The sequence below is a fragment of the Emydura macquarii genome, unplaced genomic scaffold (assembly GCF_026122565.2).
Source record: "Emydura macquarii macquarii isolate MOO-44397 ecotype Brisbane River unplaced genomic scaffold, CSIRO-AGI_Emac_v2 contig_1876, whole genome shotgun sequence".
NCBI lineage: Eukaryota > Metazoa > Chordata > Testudines > Chelidae > Emydura > Emydura macquarii.
Genome location: NW_027132013.1, coordinates 4870234 through 4886215, shown reverse-complemented (window position 1 = coordinate 4886215; position 15982 = coordinate 4870234). Strand labels below are relative to the sequence as shown.

The window sequence follows — 15982 nt, the reverse complement described above, 5'->3', positions numbered from 1 at the left end:
AGGGGAGGTCCTGAATAAACTGCTGCACCTCCTGGGACAGGCCCGAGGATTGCAGCCACGAGCACTTTCTCATACAGATGGCGGAGGCTATGGCACTGTCTGCCGAGTTAGCAGTGTCACAGGATGTCTGGAGCACTGCCCTAGCTACTGCAGTTCCTTCCTCCACAATAGTGCTAAAGTCTGCAGCCTGGTTCTGGGGCAAGGCCTCAGCGAACTGCCTGACGAAATTATATCTGCCCAGGAGAGCCTGATGGTTGGCAATCCTGAACTGCAGGCTTGCCATGGAATAAACCTCTCCCCCAAACAAGTCCAGCTTCTTATTGTCCTTGTTCTTGGGAGCGAACCCTGGCTGACCTTGCCTGTCTCTCTGGTTAGCTGCATCTACTACCAGGGGTCCTGGAGCAGGGGGTGTGAACAAATACTCAAACCCCTCGGCCGGGATGTAATATTTCTTCTCAGCCACCTTTGACGTAGGGGTGACCAAGGAAGGGGTTTGCCACAGGGCCTTTACAATCTTAAAGGACCCTTTCGTGGACTGAGAGGGCCACTCGCGCTGGGGCAGCCGCTGCCAGCACATTAAAGAGACTATCTTTGGCCTCTTCTAACTCCTTCACCTCCAGCCCCAGGTTGGAGGCCACCCTCTCGAGCAGCTCCTGATGCACCCTGAAATCCTCCAGTGGCGCCAAGTGGTCCCGGGCCTTCTCTTGTGCCGCAGACACAGACTGCACCCCCAATGACATAATGGATTGGGGCCCCAGCACCACCTGGATATTCCATGGGATCCAATAAGGCGATTGTTGCGGCCATCGTCCCTAGGGCCAACCCGGAGCTGATTGCACCACGGGCCGTGACGCTTTGCGGGGGCGTCAGCCCACCCGACGATTGTCCCCCCGGGAGACCCCGATTCATCCTCATGGTCCAAGGCCCTGGACTGGCGGTGCCATATTCGTCCTTGGTCCCGGGCACCCTTCTGTGTCAGGGACTGCCCTCTCGATGCCTCCATCGCCGTGAGCGGTGCCGACAAGTGGGGGTGCGCTCCGAAGAGCTAGAGGTACCTGAGCATTGTCTTGGTACCGATGATTTCCGTTGCTGCTTGCCTTGCGGCCCTACAGACACCTTCGGTGACCGTGGTCAGTGCCGCCCCGAACTCCTCCATGCCAATCCAGACTCCAGTGACCGGGTTCCGTGCTGCAAACTCTGAGGTGTTGGGTCTTCCTCTGGTGACCGGGTTCTGCGCCGCCTCGGTGAGGGCAAACTCCTTAGTGCTGGGGATCTGGAATGGGAGCTGTCTGAGCACCTCCTGACTGACCTCGACTGGTGCCGCTTCCTGACATGCACTGTCTCCGGTGCCGGGGATCGATGTCGGCGCCGAGAGGGAGACTCCACGTCCCATGCCGGAGTAGGTCGGCTCGACACCACCGACCTGGAGCGACTACTAGGGGAGCGACCCTGCTCTACCCTCGGAGACTGTCCGGCGGGAGATCTTCCTCCCCGTACTGGGGATCTCTTCTGCCATTCTAGGGGAACCAGCACAGGTTTTCCCGGTAACACCAGCCCCTTCTCCCTTGGCGGGGGGATGGGGAGGCGACATAGGCAAGGCCAACAAGGCTCTTGCCACCTGAAAAGCCTCCAGTGTCGATGGTGTCAGCAGGGGCACTCTCCCACTCCCAGGAGTCAGGGAAGGCTCCCTGACCAGAGATGCAAGCACTGGAGAAATCTTGACAGGCTGGGTCTGGTGCATCTCCGTGCTTGACCCTGTCCATACTGCTGGTGGCAAGGGAGTGTCCGCACTCCGCTTCTTCCTCTTCGGTGCCGGCGATGTTGCACGGTGCCAAGTTGAGGGCGGTGCCAACGGTGCGCTCTGCACCGAGGTCATACTCGGTACCAAGGCAGAGCAGGCTGGCTCGGATGCTGGGCAGAGCACTGCCTCCATCAACAGGGCTTTCAATTGGATTTCTCGGTCCTTTTGAGTCCTCGGTTTGAAAGCCCTGCAGATCTTGCACTTCTCTTTTCTGTGGGCTTCCCTCAAGCACTTAAGGCAGCAGTTGTGTGTGTGTGTGTGTGTGTGGGGGGGAGGGGGTCGTCACTGAGCTGGAAGGCCTTTCCACAGGAGGCACACGGCTTGATGCCCAGCGACTGGGGCATGGCCCAGCCACTCGAAGTCCCCACAGGGACTTGCCTTATCTCTAACTACTCTTACCAACACTTAACTACTTAACTAAAAAACTTAGAATATCAAACAAGTCCAAACAAGGGGAATAGTACACTTGCTGAGAGCAAGGCTAGTTCCAGCAACCGTCACGGGTGTAAAGAAGGAACTGAGGGGGCGTAGGGCCGGCATTGCCTCATATACCGCAGCATGTGCATGGGGCTTCAGGGGGCATCGGAGCTGATCTTACGGGATCTGCTAATGGGAAAAAGTTCCGGGTAACCGTGCACGGAGGTGTGCACACACCTATAGTGGAATGGACATGAGCAAGCACTCGAAGAACAAAAATTAATCCAAAATATTTGCATAGATACTTATTTAACTCATCCCTTACTTTGAGAATTTCCGAAGATCTACATTCTTCAACACTGATGCAATTTAAAAACTACATCACCACCTCATAAGAATGGATTCATATAAATCCAAATTCCATTGGCAATATTTCCTGAGAGATATGTTAACTCAAAGAAATATTGCGTTTTACAATATAACAAACTCCTTAGATTAAAAATTGCACTAAAAGGGTAGTTTAATCTCCATGTATCTAGGAACACTAATGATAGCCCCACTTTTGTTGACAATAGAAAGGCTGTAAAATAGTAGTGTGAGGAGGTGAATTAAATTATTTGAACAATGCCACCAAAGTAACAAGAAAGTGATACTAATAAGACAGTCCTTTGAAATGTAAGCGGGGTGTGTGCACACAAGAGGGAAGGACGGCATAAAGTACCTTTTAAACTTTTTATAGGTTAATTTAAAATGTTGACACTGGCCATTAACTGATTCATTCATTCATTAAATTCATTAAATGAGACCCTGCTCAGTTTGAGTACTTCCAGAATCAGGAAAGTTCAAAGTTCATGAAAGTTACATGATAATTGTATTATAATATCCAATTTTGATAAATATAACTTTAGAACAATATCTCAATACAACCCGCTTTACATCTCAAAGACAGGGTGGACTGGATCTGAAGGACCTGGATTCTTGAAAAAAATTTTCAGTTAGCAAAAGGAATTTTCCTGTTCTCCATCAAGTCTAGTTCAACTGATCTATAAAACAGAATTTTAATAGCATTACCCATCCATGGAAGGTTTTTGAAAAGTCGGGATATGTAGTACAAGCAGCAATTCCTTCATGAGATAAATCATTTACAATATGAATTTCTACCCACTAATAAACCACTGCGTGGAGCACTCTCTGTCAAGAGGCCATGTTAAAGAAGATGTGATGATATCCAGTTCAAAGAACTTTGTGAACAGAGGGAAAAAAAAGTTGTCACTTTACAAATTTCCTTATTTAAAAAAAGTGCATGAAGATCTCATAGCTGTGAGAAAAATGAGCCCACAGGATAGAAGAGGGTGGGACTTTAGAAGCCTCCAAAATGGCCCACGGATCCACTTCGATATGGAAAGTGTAGAATCAGTGTAAATCTCTGACACTGTCCTTAATGGACAATGATGTTATTAAGAGTGCCACTTTCATGTTAAGAAATGAAAGGAAGATTTTTGCCAAAGGCTCAAATTTATCACCAGCACTAACTACTCAGTTTCAAAATTTCCCAGCAGAGTCTGGTGAATTTGAGAAGAAATTAATTATGCTACCTAAGAAGATAATATCTGAATAGATACAAAAGCTTTCTTCTCCTAATATGCAAGATGGGTGGACAAGGCTACCACTTGAACTCAGGGTGGCTAGCTTGAACCTCATATTTAAAGTCTCAGAGAAATCTTAAGTGTATTCTTAATTCTTACTGAAGATGGGGAATCTTCCTCCTACATTAGTATCTGAAGCAAAGCTAGGTATCAGTATGCATTGAATTCACTTTACTGGTTCCAAGAATGCATTCTTCACGGTAAATAACTTTATTCTTTAGATTTCTCTTCAAAGTCCAGCTAGCTAGTCTCCCTATGTCTGGTCCAGACACACAACAGGGTCTTCGGATAAAGGTATTCTGACAAGAATCATGGAGGGCTGGAGGTAGGGTGACCAGATGTCCCAATTTTATCAGGACAGTTGGGACTTTGTCTTATATAGGCACCTATTACTCCCCACCCACTGTCCTGATTTTTCACACTTGCTATCTGGTCACTCTAGCTAGAGGTTAGGTTGATCAGATCTGAGAGCCTATGTCTGAGGTGATGAACTGATCAGTAGCCTGCTTAGTGACTTTCAAGGACTCTGAACTGACAAGTTGGCTTAGATGGGTCTATAAAGAAGCCATGCAAAGAACTTAGAATCAGAAGTAGAATGCCCAAATTTCTTCTGAATCAGTTGATTTTGGGCCTGTTCCACTTTGTCAGAGGCTTTCCTCCAGTTATATTTGATCAGAAGGGGTTAAAAGCTGCTTTGCTTTCCCATATTGCTACTAAATTCTTACAATATTAGATTCAGATGAGATCAGTTTCGTCTTGTCCAATTCAGAGATAACTTTGCCTACAATCCACTGCAAATTTTAGCTAGAGTATCCTTGCTCCAGAACCTGAACCTGGCCAGAGAATCTGCTCATCTAGTGAGACCCTGGACAAAATATGGTTAAGTCAAAAGCCATTTTGTGAAGAGAAAGTCCCAGACCCTGAAGTCTCCTGAACTATAGAGAGGGCTGGCTAGACAAGTTATCAGCCTGTGCCAAGAAGATCTGTAGGCCAGAAGTCTCATGGGCTGCTAAAGATACCTCAAAGATCCTAGGAAGTGACAAATCCCCTCGTCTGTGACTCCATAGGAAGGAAATCCACCAAACTCACTCACTAAAGGGCTAATTGGATCAAGAACAAAAGCTCTCCAGAAACAACTTAGAAAGTTCTCTCTGAATCATTCCCGAGATCCTTTCCCCCATTAGGCTTGCGATTGCTTCCTTTGATGATTATGCCCTGCAGGAAAAGTACATTAGGAGCTGGGAGTCAAGCCTTACAAACCATTAGGATACTCCTTTGGGACTGACGGCTTGGCATCAATCCTACACAGCCCACTAGAAGGCAGAAGCAGCTGATATTCCATATGAAGTAGCAGCACGGATGGTGCTCTCCTCACTGGCCTCGTTATTCTAAGACTTGATGTGGAGATAGTTGATCAGATGGCTCCATATACCTCAAAGCTGGGGTGTGCAGTGATGTGGTGCCACTTTTAGCATCTCCAGGTGAACTTTGACTGCCATTCACGTCTCCTTCAGCTATGGGGATGATGCCTGACCTCACCTGCTTGATCTGGATGCCCTTGGTGCCTCCTAACAAGAAGAGGGCACAGTTGACCTGAAGAGCAGGACTAGCCAGGCACAGAATTTTCATTCTCAGCAAGCTCATCAGCCACTGTATATGGCTGCTGTGTATAAGTCAGGATCCCTTAAGAGGGAAGAATGTACTGGGAACGCTCTCTTTCAGAAGAGAGAATCAAATCTGGAGCCAAATCAGACTGCATAGGCTAAAGAGCTCTGAAATTCTTAAAAGAAGAATCAATTTTTAAAAAAAAGCTCTGCAGCAGTTAAGTTCTAGTTTGTCCTGCCTGCACCATGAAGACAGAATAGAAAAAGAGTAACATCTCTAGAGAGGTATGATTAACTATACCAATGATGAACATACCTGGTCCTATCTATTTCCTTCTGTAGTGCAGGCTGGAAGACCAGTTAGGATCTATGACCCTTTATGTGATATAGGCAGCCAGTTTTTAGTAAGAGGTTTAATCAATCATAAATCTTGTAAGATTAATGGAATTAGCATGAACTTGCAGGTTAAAGATGTATTCAAAACACTTGTTTTATGTACTACAGATGATTATAGTACATATCTATGTATCATTAGTATACGGTAGAAGGGCTACACTGCCTAAAGGCCATTTTCACACAAAAGCTCACAAGATAACACCTCAAAATAACAAGTCTCAATTACCCACGTTTTATTAGTTCATTGGATACACCTACATTTTTGGAAAATGGAATATTCTGACCTATTCAATGGCCTTCAGTTCAGTATGTTGTAAGTTCAATGAAAAACTAAAATTATTTAAGAGTCAATTAGGATGCCACAGAAAGCCAAAAGGGCTAGTTGTCCACCAACTATTTATAAATAGATTCAAAAGAAAATATTGAGAAATCTCCCTTCCTTTTCCTAAATCAGCATTAAAACGTTTACCTTTTTATTTTTCCAACTTTAAGCCGCAGACAACTGGGACTGCATCACCAGCAGTTTGCTATATAGTCATAAAAGACTTGCCACATACACATTGCAGTATCATAACCTGATAAGGAAAAAAGTGCCATCCCTAGCAACTAATGCTTTTGCAGGACTTAACTACTGCGTCCACAAAACTGATCTCTCTAAGTACAGTATTTGTAATTAATTTCTGTGCTCTTTACATTCTGATCATGCCAAAGTGAAAGTCACATGTATCAAATTGGGACTATTTCACAATAAAATTAAAAAAACTTCTAACAATCATGACAGTATAAACAATCCTCCAAATGACAGCAAATCCTTCAGTTTGGTTTAGTAAAAACAACATTACCATGTGATTAAACATCCTCTGTTCAATTTGTGGCTGTTGCTTAATATGACCCTTAAAACAGACAAAAACTCACTACTTTGATCATCAATACTTAACATTTATAGCACTTTACATCTTCAGTGTGCTATAAAATGCATTTGTACTCAACACCTCTAATAGAGGTAGCTATGTATTCTCCTCATTTTAGAAAGGGAGACAGGCACAAAGATTAACCAATTTGACCAAGATCATACCGCATGTCAGTGGCAAAACTGGGACAAGATTTATGAGTTCCCAACTCCCAGTCCCATTCTAATTCTTTTACACCTTATGTTGACTTGAAAGTCAACCATGGAGAAGAAAAAAAATTTCAGTTAATCCAATTAGTGTGGATTTAGACAATGGGTAAGTGAGTTATAGCTTTTTGAATATTTTAAAAAGGAACAAAAGGCTTATGTAAATCTGTAAGGTGATTCAGAGAACAAGCTTATGAAATGTCTATTCCCATCATGTTAAGTCTGCATCAGTAGCTGAAAACCAGTGTTCCAGAATACAATTTTTATAAACATGTTTTATTTGTCTTGCTTATACCATTAGAACTGTAACTGCTGGCTGTCATTTCCCTTAAAAGGGGAAACCGATCCAAACACATACTGGTGCTTTTCAAAAGATAGCAATTAAAAGGGCAGCAGCAGCGGGCATTTGAGATTTCTTAAAACCTTCAGGCTGCAGGAAAGACAAAATGACATGTGACCAAAAGTGTTATGATTATCCATTAGCGATTTCCATCAGTACCGGTATCAGTTATTTAGGTGATAATACAGCAAGGTCAAGTATTAGTGACAGACAATGTGCAAGTCATAAGGAATGATAGAGACCATACCAATCCTTACAAAAGACATTGCTATCAAAGAAACTTAAATATGTTCAAGAAAGATATCTAAAACGTCACATAAAATATACAAGTGGCCATCCAGATTATATCCCATATTTGTTGCAAAAGGTTTTAAAGTGCCAATCAAAGCTAATTTGGAGGGAGGGGTAAGGTGGGTAAAAAACTTATACGATTATATCAGCAGTTATACAAAGCAATTTATGTATCCTTAGTCACAGTAAACTGGGCCTGGTGATGGAGAATGCTGTAGCTAAGGGTGTATCTTATCTATCAAAAGCTGGTTGTCAGCTTATTTATCTAGTTAGGGATATATGCATCATTATGCATCTTAAACTGTTCAGTGCTTCATTTTAACATGAAAAAGTTGAAATGCAGTTGCTCTGCCAAACCACACTTCACTTCTTCCATCCTTCTTTCATGGGAAAGTTTAATTTTGTCAACTGCCACCAGAGAAAAACCTTTAGGGATCTGCCGATTTTATTTGTTGCATCATTATAAAACGTCAGAAATGAGGCAGTCTTGCTTTTCCTGCCACTTCAGTTAACCATGGAGATTTGATCACCCTGAAATTGCCTTTTTCAATTTACTCATAGCAAGAGTGACAAATCTGAATCTCATGTGCAAGGGTCAAGATGATGCTTAGGAGAGAACATGCAGAGTAAACGTTGTTTCTTTCCATATCCAGGTAATATAAAGCTGACAACTGTAGTCCTGTCTTTATGGGTAATGAAAATAGTCCCGTTACAATGAACTTCCTGTAAGGGAGAACAAATAGATAATAACTCTTCTGGTAACATGTATGGTACATTGGCCAGTGTGTTTTTGGCGTTTAATGTAATCCTGTGGATTAGTTTAATTCACTTGCTGAGCATTCATTTGAGGCATCCCTCTGTTGGGTCTTGGAGGCCCCCCACGACCTAGAAAATAAAAACAGCACTTAAGTTTTGTCAAATCAGCCCATTTTAGAGTTCATAAAGGGTCTGACTCAAGTTTGGTCTCAATAACTTTGGTTCAGAATTCATAGGTATATGCTTACAGTACTAATCACGTTCATTTAATATCCTTATCCATTCAAATACAAAAGCATGTGTGCACCTATTACATCATCTAATCAATCCTTTAGTTTTCTCCTCTTTGTACTTTTTATAATTTTAATCAGTCTTTGATTAATTTCACCTAGCTTTTAAAATAGATTTTCCCCATGCTCTATCAATGCACAGAGTTTTATCAAATCAGTTAACAAATGGCAACTACTAACAGAAGTCACCCACATACATGTAGAACAACAAATCCAATATAAGGTAAGCTAAATAATTGGTTAGTATTTTTTTTAAAATTCCGATTTTAAATCCATTAAGCTAAAAATTCCCTTAAATTGTCAAACAGCCAGTCACAGGTTTGCTTTCACTTTCCTCTTCCTCTGTACCAAGTCACTTGGAAGTCTCAAACTGCATTCTGAGAACAGATCACTAACTACTGTTCTGTTAAAGACAGGTTTTTTTTAAGCACCTGAATAAAACTAAATTGATATGTCCATCTTCAATCAATCCACCTTTTTCCAGATACTTACCTGCATTTTTCTGGCAATGAGCCCTGGACTTTCCCACTACTTGAATATATATTTATGGAAAGCACTGCTATAACTTCAACACAATTAGACAGCCTCTCAATCCCCATTCCCACCACACCATTTATTATTAGTTTCTTTTGACAATACATACAGATACTTCCATGAAGTGGCTAATATTGTTATAGATTTCAACATTTTATATAGCAGAAATGGAGAACCCACAATGAGTTACCTGTTGAAAAACTATGGAAATATTGTTGAAATTTAATTAAAGTTCAAATGCAGAGAGATTAGTTCAACTGCAACTTTGGCTATTTGATAAAAATTTAGTTTAAGATCATACATGATTGACTTCAGTATATTAATATTTTTGTTTCAGTCTCAAAGTACACCGTGTAGCTGCAAATGAGGTTGGAAATATTTTAGGACATTTTTACAGAAGAAAAAAAACTACAGATCTCTATTTTTCAGTATCATTTCCTATAATCACCTTCCTACAGACTCTAGGAACTAAGTGACAAAAGGCAGGATTTGTAAATATGTAGACAAAAACAAAGGTACTCTGCAAAAGGCTGCAAGTAACGCAACACATCTTTATTGAAACTCAAGAAGCAACATCAATATACAAATTCAGACATCAAGGGAGCTTTACAAAAGCAGAAAAGTAAAGCTTGCGGTCAAAAATTTAGCAAGTCTTTTGCCTGCAAAAATTAATATTCAAAATTGGGTCAGAAGTGGCAGCAGTGAAATGGTGGCAAAAAATGTTTTCAGGACTCATTTTATTTTAGTAAGAAAAAAGGTAACCAAATAGTCTTGATGCAAAGATACATTTGTCTGCTGAGATTTAAGTTTGAATTCTTATGAACAAAAATACTTCATTCAACAGCCAACTAATTAACAACTTCCCAAAAAAAATTCTGGGAAAATTTAAATGTACTTTTGAATTGTGGCTTATTGCTTGTATATGATACAATGTTCTTTCTGATCCACAACCTCTAGAGATTGCATCAAACTCTAGTTCAGCGGATTTAGGAACGCATCACTTGAGTATTACCTCGAGGGGCTCCTCGAGGTCCACTCTGTCCAGAGCCACGTTTAAAATTCTGTTGATATCCATCCTAAAGAAAGTGTAAAAAGGGAGAAAAAAAGTAAATTAAGATATCTTCATTAAACCACTGCAGTCATTCACTGTGCCTTAGAAAGTTAAATATTTGCTATTAAAAATGTTAAGTTTCAAGAGCATTTAGAAATAACCCATATATTTCAGTATATCCATTTAGTTAAATGGACACCAGTGGGGGCACTGCCAACATACAGGATTGTATTTAGCAGGAAATCCTAATCTGCCTCAAGAGACCAGAAAAGAGTTAGGTTCATTAGCAACTAATAAACACCTTAAACTGTTTTCAGAGACTAACTGATTAAAAGTCAGACCTTACTTAACATATATCTAGGCTTGGAAGGACTACATTTTTATTGGTAAATATCCATTTCACTGTATACACATAAACAGAGAATATATTGATAAATAATCCAAGTTTACAGTTAGACAAAGAAAAATGTTGTTTGAGAATTTAAGGGTCAAAATCCAGTGATTTAGACTTGTGAATTAGATTTTTTTGCAAATGAGTAACATTATGATTTGCCAGTTTACAGATATTTACTTTGTATATTTTGACATGTGATGTTGACCATTTGTTTTAACTGTTTATAACACTAACTTATTGAATCTCAATTTCTACAGTCTTAGTTATTCTCTGACCCCACCCCCATAATTTACCAGTTACGAAAATTTGAATAAAAATCTAAATGCTTAAAAATAAATGGTATCAGATGAAATTATAAAAAAGCAAAATCTGCCAAGCCTACTATATCTAAATATAAATATAAAGAATATAACTGTTCAGTGATACAGTTTTTACTACATTTTATCTGTTAGAATTGCAGAGCGAAAAGAGGTAAGAAAGTAGACTGTTTCCTTATGGCTCATATATCAATAGAATTGTTAACCAAATTCCAGTTGCAGGATTAAAGTCTACTTTCCAGTATGTCTATGTATAAAGAGGTTGCCCATAGTGACCAATTTTAAATTTTTACTGGTGAAGCACAAGTCGGAAAACAAAAAAGCTTTGTTTTCAAATCCCAGGGTGACTAAAGCTAGCCATTAGGAAGCTTGCAGGGCAGGAAGCTTTAGTTCCACTTGTAAACTAAGCACATTTGAAATGGAGGCATTGAGATTTAGTAATTAAAATTCTAAGAAGAATGTTTAGTAGTTATTTCAAGCAAGTTATTTCATTTAGTTTAACTTATTTTTCTATTCCTATAATTTCAATTTAAATGTTTACTCACCCGTTGGTAGTTAGAGTAGTCCCGAGGAGCATTAAACTGGGGTTGCGAGTAACCACTGTTTGGAGTGTTGGAAAACGAAGGGCGGTAGCCATCATACCCTCCTAGAGATTAGAATACAAATCCTTAATGAAGGGCACATGACCTATCTTCATAAATTATGCTGCACACACAAAAGACCACTGAGGGATTTCATTGACTTTTAAGAAGAAACTTGAATAAAAAAAGTTGTGCACCAGTAGACTGTGTAAACTCCTGTAAAATAGCTTATATACTCTCTCATTAAGACCTTGTTAAAAAAACTGCACTAGTGGCATTTGAAGATATTTCTCTGGTAATCTTTAGTACATATGCTTAAACAGGTTATTTATTATTTGTATTACCGTATGCCCAGGAGCCCTAGTCATGGACCAGGACCTTGTTGTGCAAGGCACTGCACAAACATAGAACAAAAGATGATTCTTCATTCAGTTCTTACAGACAATCCAGCATGAGCCTAGAATTTAAACTGCTTTGCTAAAATGGAACAAGTGAATATATACCACCACAAACTTAAATATATTCCCAATATATTTCTGTATTAAACAATATAGGGTCAACATAAACATAACATAAAATTTAGATAAATTCTCGAAAGCTTGATAAAATATATATATAGATATATATATTTTTTTTACCTCTAAACCCATTGGCAGGTCCCCTGTATCCATTCATTAAGCCCCGAGTGCCGCGTGATCCACCACGAGACACTCCCCGGCTGTTATAATAAGGCTGATTGTTACGTGGGAACCCAGTATTCTGTTGTGGAGGCTGCTGGTGGTTACCTGCCACTTGATGGGACTGGTCCGGGGAACCATGGTAAGTGCCAACCACTATAATGAAAACCAACAATGGAAGTTTATGTTTCTTATGTTCCCCGAACACTCAAAGGTATTAATTTAAACCAATCAAACAGAGCAGTAAATGTTTACCAAACCAAAGAAAGATGGTTTGCAGAACTAAAATTTGCTGTTGACACATTTCACAATATTAAAATAATGCTGCAAGAAGCTGCCTAATATTTAGTCAAGTCAGTGTCAATAGGTCTCAAGTTAGTACTATTATGCTAATCCTTTCATGGATTTAAAAAATAATTAAAACACCACCATCACACAGGACTGAAACAAGTGTAAACACCTAAGTGACTTCCACAATCTTTCCATGAAGCTGCTAAACATAGGGGGGCCCAGATGCAGCAAAACTACTCCATTAAAAAAAAAAAAAAAAAAGTATCGTGCAAGCGGAGCTTCTTCGCAGTTGGATTCTCCTCATTAAGAGTTTCGGTTTTGCAGAGACTTCCCCTGAAGAATGAAATTTTATACATTCTAAATTCCATTTAATTTGAAATCTGCTGCCAGGTTTCTTGGTATTTGGTTTCCATGATTATCCTCCACTGGAATTCTCCCTTTTAGACTAAAGTACTGTTTTAATTTTGTCTAACAAGTTTACCTGTCTGGAGCTGTTCTTGCTGAAGTTCCGATTGTTCTACTTGGTGGGGCTGATTGGAGAAACTCTGGTTGTAACTGGCCTGGTACTGATTTTGTTGCTTTAGGGTTTCTGGCTCATTGACAGGAGGAACAGGTGCATTCATATTGAATACCTACAATGGTAGGAAAAAACTAATTATCTCTCTGGTCTACATTTTCCCAGTTTTTGTATATAATCCGAGACTTCATACTTTATAAACAGACAGAAAAAACAATTAACTTCCTTTCTGCAACTCGTTCTATGAGATGTGCTGCACATGTCCTCTCTACTGTAAGTGTGTGCATGCCTTGTGCACAGATGTCATTTTTTCCCCTTCAGCAGTACCTGTTGGTGTAGCTGGAAGGGCCCCCGTCACCACATATGATTGCATGGTGGTATGAGAAGGCGGAGCCAATGCAACCTCCCCGTCAGGTCCTTTGTCCTGAATGTACTCAAGGGAAGGTGGGCAGGTCGTGGAATAGACATGCACAACACTGCTCAAAGAATAACAGTTACGGAAAAGTAGGCAACCATTTCTTCTTCAATTTATTGAAAGCCATTTCCATTGTAGGTGACCCGCAAACAAACGGTTCTAGAGATGGATTCAGAATTTATCTGAATAGTGATTGCAAGACCACCCATCCAAAACCGGCATCATCTCTGGACTGACAGTCAATGGCTTAATGAGAAGTGAGAGGGTGTGGACCGATGACCAAGTCGCTGCTTTATAAATGTCAACAACTGGTACTCGAGCAAGAAAAGCTGCAGACGTTGCTCATGCTCTAGAAGAACATGCCAGTACTCCAGCTGGCAGGGTCTCATGCTGATAGCTTAAATGGATGCATGAAGAGATTCTCTGAGGAAATTGGATTGCCCTAAGACTCCATCAGCAATTGCGACAAAAATTTGCATAAAACTTCAGAACGATTTAATACAATCCAGAAAGAAAGCCAATATTTCTCTCTCATCCAATGAGTGAAGCTTTTCTTCATGGTGATGGAGTTTTGGAAAAAATGTGGGCAAATAGATAGCTTGGTTAATGTGAAAACTAAAGACTACTTTTATAAGGAACTAAGCTGAGATCCCAAGGAAGGATGGGGTCCTGCACTTGAGAGTATTATCTGGCCAAGCCCTTCAGGAATCAAGGAACAATGGGGCTGGAGAAAGAGGCCTACTATGCACCTGTATATCAAAGCTGAGATAGCAGCCAAATGCACCCCTTACAGAACCAAGTCAGATTCTGTTTTAGATCTAGAAGATAGTCTAGCACAACATTCAGGGGTGCTTGCCAAGGAAAGATAACTTTCTCATGAACCCAAAAGGAAAAACACTTCCATTTAGCCAATTAAGTGATCCCAATTGAAGGTTTTCTATTATTTAGAAGTACATTTTGTGCATCCTGTAAGCAGGACCTCGCAAAAGGCGTCAGACATTAAGCATCTACGCTGAGATGGAGAGCTTGGATGCTGAAGTGGAGAAAGCAGCCACGGTCTCAAGAAATTATGCCTGGATCCAAAAAGAGGAATAAAGGAGGCTCTGTCGACTCAGTAGGGCTGAGTAGTGGTATTGAAAGGGCTATGCTGGTGCTATAAGAATGAGACAAATATGGTCCTTTTTTATTTTTGGATTCTACTCTGGCGAGCAAAGGAATCAGAGGGAAGATAGATAGAAGGGAATTTTCTCAGGACAGGAAAAAGGCATGTTAGAGGGCCTGGGCTGAGACCCTCCCCCCGGGGAACAGAACTGGCAGCGTTTTCTGTTGGCTCTTGTTGCAAAAATGTCCACTTGAGGAAACCCCCACACCTGGCAGATGAACCTGGATACATCTGGGCCTAAGGACCACTAGTGTTGATCAGTGAGGGATCTGCTCAGATGACCTGCAAGTGCATTCTGTTTCCCCAGAAGGTAAGCAGTTTGAGGTGAATTGACTGAATTTAGACATACTGTTCTTAACTCCTTGACATTTTTGTGAGCCTCTAGGTCTTGGGATGACCAAAGGCCTTGTGTCTTCAGGGACCCAAAGTGAGACCACCAACCAAGAGAAGACTTGTCTGTGACTAGAGTGAGTGTTTGTAGTGTGGAAGGAACTCCCAGCCAACTTTTAGAGGATCTATTCACTAATCCAGAGACAACAGGGCTAGCTCTGGCACTCAACCCTCTTGTCTAAATGATGGTGATTCAAGACACACACTGGTGTTAAGCCATTTTTGCAGCTTCCTGAATGGCAGTCTGGTGTGCCGCACTACATAGGTACATGCTGCCATATAACCTAGCAGCCTTAGCCACTTGCATGCTGTTGTGAGTGGTAAGCCTTAATTTGAAGTATTAGGTCTCGAATGGTTTTGAACCTGACTTATAGTAGGAAAGCTCTGGCTTTGTAGAGTCAATGACTGCTCCACTGAATTCTATTGTCTGTACAGGTTTCAACATTAAATTTTCTCGATTCAGTAGAAGCACCGGAGTATTGAATACGGATAGAGCAGCGGATATGCTGAACAGGACCTGCAATTCCAATTGATCTCTGATCAACCAATCGCCCAGGTATGGGAAGACATGGACACCTAATTTTTGAAGATGAGCTAGTTGGTTCGCTGCCAGGCCAAATGGAACTGCCATAATAATAGGAATAGAAGCCTTCTCTCCTGAGGCTCAACGGTACTTTTTTTAGGCCTGTCTGGAAAAAAGAGATTGGACCACCCACTGAAGGGCAATCTCGAGAGAGTGTTCCCTGAAAAGAGACCAGGTGGGGAGGAGGGGGGGGGAATAAACTGGATGACATACCCCCATTCGACCATACTTAAGGCCACTGGTCTGACATTATGTGGTCCAAGCACTTAGGAAGCAGGACAAGCAATTGGTAAACAAAAAAGAGGGAACAGAACTGAAGTGAGGAGTCTGGTATAATGTCCTCAACAACCCCATCAAAATGCCTATTTGGAAGGGGCAGCTTACTGACACTGAAGAGGCGGGCACCTTCTAT

The 15982-nt window shown here is 41.1% G+C and overlaps 1 protein-coding gene across 5 annotated transcripts in view; it reads right to left on the bottom strand.

Moving 5' to 3' along the window:
- Positions 1–7236: 7236 nt before the first annotated feature.
- CAPRIN1 (cell cycle associated protein 1) overlaps positions 7237–15982 on the bottom strand; it is a 67711-nt gene continuing 58965 nt past the window's right edge. For 4 of the 5 annotated variants that reach the window (XM_067557537.1, XM_067557534.1, XM_067557538.1 and 1 more), the window contains 5 exons: positions 12985–13135; positions 12174–12368; positions 11500–11600; positions 10205–10268; positions 7237–8497 (listed from right to left, as the gene is read on the bottom strand). In XM_067557537.1, the coding sequence (XP_067413638.1) occupies positions 8433–8497; positions 10205–10268; positions 11500–11600; positions 12174–12368; positions 12985–13135 (576 nt within the window). In that variant the 3' untranslated portion in view covers positions 7237–8432. The remainder of the gene's footprint in view (positions 8498–10204; positions 10269–11499; positions 11601–12173; positions 12369–12984; positions 13136–15982) is intronic. The other variant, XM_067557535.1, reaches the window with a different exon arrangement.